At 37.5% G+C, this 2,500-nt stretch overlaps 1 protein-coding gene across 2 annotated transcripts in view; it reads left to right on the top strand.

Annotated features, from left to right (window-relative positions):
- LOC138018669 (uncharacterized) overlaps positions 1 to 2,500 on the top strand; it is a 20,963-nt gene that overhangs the window by 10,466 nt on the left and 7,997 nt on the right. For both annotated transcript variants that reach the window (XM_068865367.1, XM_068865366.1), the window contains exons 7-8: positions 1,623 to 1,709; positions 2,121 to 2,215. In XM_068865367.1, the coding sequence (XP_068721468.1) occupies positions 1,623 to 1,709; positions 2,121 to 2,215 (182 nt within the window). The remainder of the gene's footprint in view (positions 1 to 1,622; positions 1,710 to 2,120; positions 2,216 to 2,500) is intronic.

Here is a 2,500-nt window from a genome sequence, read left to right as displayed (position 1 = left end):
ACCATAAAATGAAAGCTAAAATTTCAGAGAGTGCCTAGGCCTAATCACTGAAATGAGGGCTTAGGCTTAATCAACAAATTATTGCTATATTGACTGTGAGTCTCATTGACTCATGACGCATGACTCATTGACTCATTGACTCATTTGACTCATAAAACAAGCGTTCTACCGTCTACAAGATCGTCTTGTGTGTTATCAAGGTTTTTTCACTACTCCATATTTGACAAAATACGACTCAATCATCTCTTCAGGCAGAACTGAGGTCAATCCGCCAATACTTACTGCTAAATTGGTGTTTTCTCTGTAAATGCTGCTTTCATGCTTTCAGTCACACGAACTTCGAAAGCATAAACAAGCAGGCTTTTTCATCTCCCCAGTCCCAACACGTGGAGCACGCCAAACTCTTCATTCCTTCGGCATCCAGTCGGCCTTTCTCTTGGGCGTCGCTGATAACCCTGTGCTTGTTTTCAATGTTAGGCACCGTTTTCCTCTTGAAAATCACCATCGGTCTTAATTTTGATCCATCACCAGCACGCGCCAACAAAACAGTTGCGTGACATTAATTTTCTTCTCTGTGGTGTTATGTTGATCATTCAGTTTGGCAGCATATCGAAGATAAGTGGCGTTTTGTCCATATTTTTCCCGTAACATGTAGTGGGTAATTGTGTTCTTTGCAAAGTTTTATAATATAACAGTGTGAAATCAGATGATGTTCGGCAAAATTAAGAAGCGTTAAGGTTAATTTATTAGTGGATCTTGGTCAAGCCTTTTACTTTTCAATCAAAAACCAATGCGTCTTTGTTTTTATGCTAATGAGGGACGCGTGTCTAAAGCAAAGGATTCCGTGTATAATAGGCATCTCAATTTTCGGAGCTGTTTTAGCGGGAAAAAAGTGCGTATTATACACGGGTAAATACGGTAATGTATGGACCCCAGTATGGTACCTTGAGAAACTAGTTACTTTTTTTTTTCCCCTGAAGTCCTGATGTTTCCCACGACTTTGTCTCGTGAAACATCAGGACTCTCAGGAAAACAAGACTAACTGTTTTCCTAGGGACCATACATTAATGTGTATAATGAAGAGATTTCCACACTCTATCCAGCTCTTTAATGGGTATGATAGTTGATAATTCTTTTTCTTGTTATTGGGTTTTAAATACTTTTTTACATCCAACCTTCAAACATAGCAATTTAATTTATGTAAGAAATTAATTACACCCTAATACCTTGGGTGCCAGTGGTTATTGCTTCCTAACATCTTGTTTTTATGGGTACAAAAATAAATGCATAGTTTCCATGGAACATTGGAACCCACAAATGACCAGCTCCCAACGTCACTGGCTTCATAGCTCAGTTGGTTAGAGCGTTGCACCAGTATCGCAAGGTCAAGGGTTCAAACCCCGTTGAAGTCCTGAATTTTTCAGGCTTCTTTACGCAATTGCAAAAATTGCATTAATAACGATCATAGCTTTACTTGATACATGTAAGTACTCACTAGATGTGTAGTTGTTACATGTACATTACTGTGCATAGTGGTATGAGCCGCAAAGTATGTCGCGGCAATAATATTATTTACTTAGGCTAATGACTGACGTTTGTTTGTTTGTTTGAATGTTTAATAGATGATCAGCTGGAGAAGCTTATTAACTCAGCAAGATGCACAGCAATGATAAACGAACAACTAAATTTCTTCATGAGCACGCCAGAGGGTATTTTGTGAGAACTTTATTTAACAAACAAGTCATTGATCTCCTGTAAATTTAGTCAGATTTTGTTTTCTTCCTGGCCATTCCTGTAGTAATGATGGTCTTATTACTATTGTTACTTACATTGTGTACAATGTACATTTAATTTTGATCACTAAATATTATTTTTGAGATGAGGAGAACAATAGAGTACCAGAGTTGAAAAACACTTAGAACAGAGAAATGAAAACCAACAAACTTTAATAGTCTGCTTAAGACATAGACAAGGGTGACATTGAAAGGTCTTGACAGAAGGCTTGCAAGGGCTCTTGATGATGCACTGCTTTTCTAGCATCCTGAACAAAACTGCTTCCCAACGACAAACACTATCAATTGTGTGATTTTTTTACTTTTTTTATCTATGCTTGCTTTCAGGTCTCAAACTTCAGATGCTTGGAGTCACTAAAGCCAAACTGAAACCTCTTGTAAAGCCACAACTGATGAAGATGAAAATTTCCATGGTTCCTCTGGTAAGGTTGCTTTTAATATCTTAAAAATTATTGTTAGTTTTCACCAGTTGTCACAGTGGCCATGCTTATGTCAGCGTTTTGGGAATTAAATAATAAGATTATTATTTCTTTGTACACAAGCTTTATGGTATTTGGGACTCAAATTGGCAATGACCACAAGCACCACCAGTATCTTATAATAGATGTGTTTGACTAAGCCAGAAGTTTCAAGGCAGCTACTGCTTAATAGTCTACCTATGTACTAAAAGGTTTTACCAATGTTCTCGATCCTCTGCCAAACACTTT

This window comes from Montipora capricornis, chromosome 10 (genome assembly GCF_036669925.1).
Source record: "Montipora capricornis isolate CH-2021 chromosome 10, ASM3666992v2, whole genome shotgun sequence".
Lineage (NCBI taxonomy): Eukaryota > Metazoa > Cnidaria > Anthozoa > Scleractinia > Acroporidae > Montipora > Montipora capricornis.
This window is presented reverse-complemented; position numbering and strand designations above follow the sequence as displayed.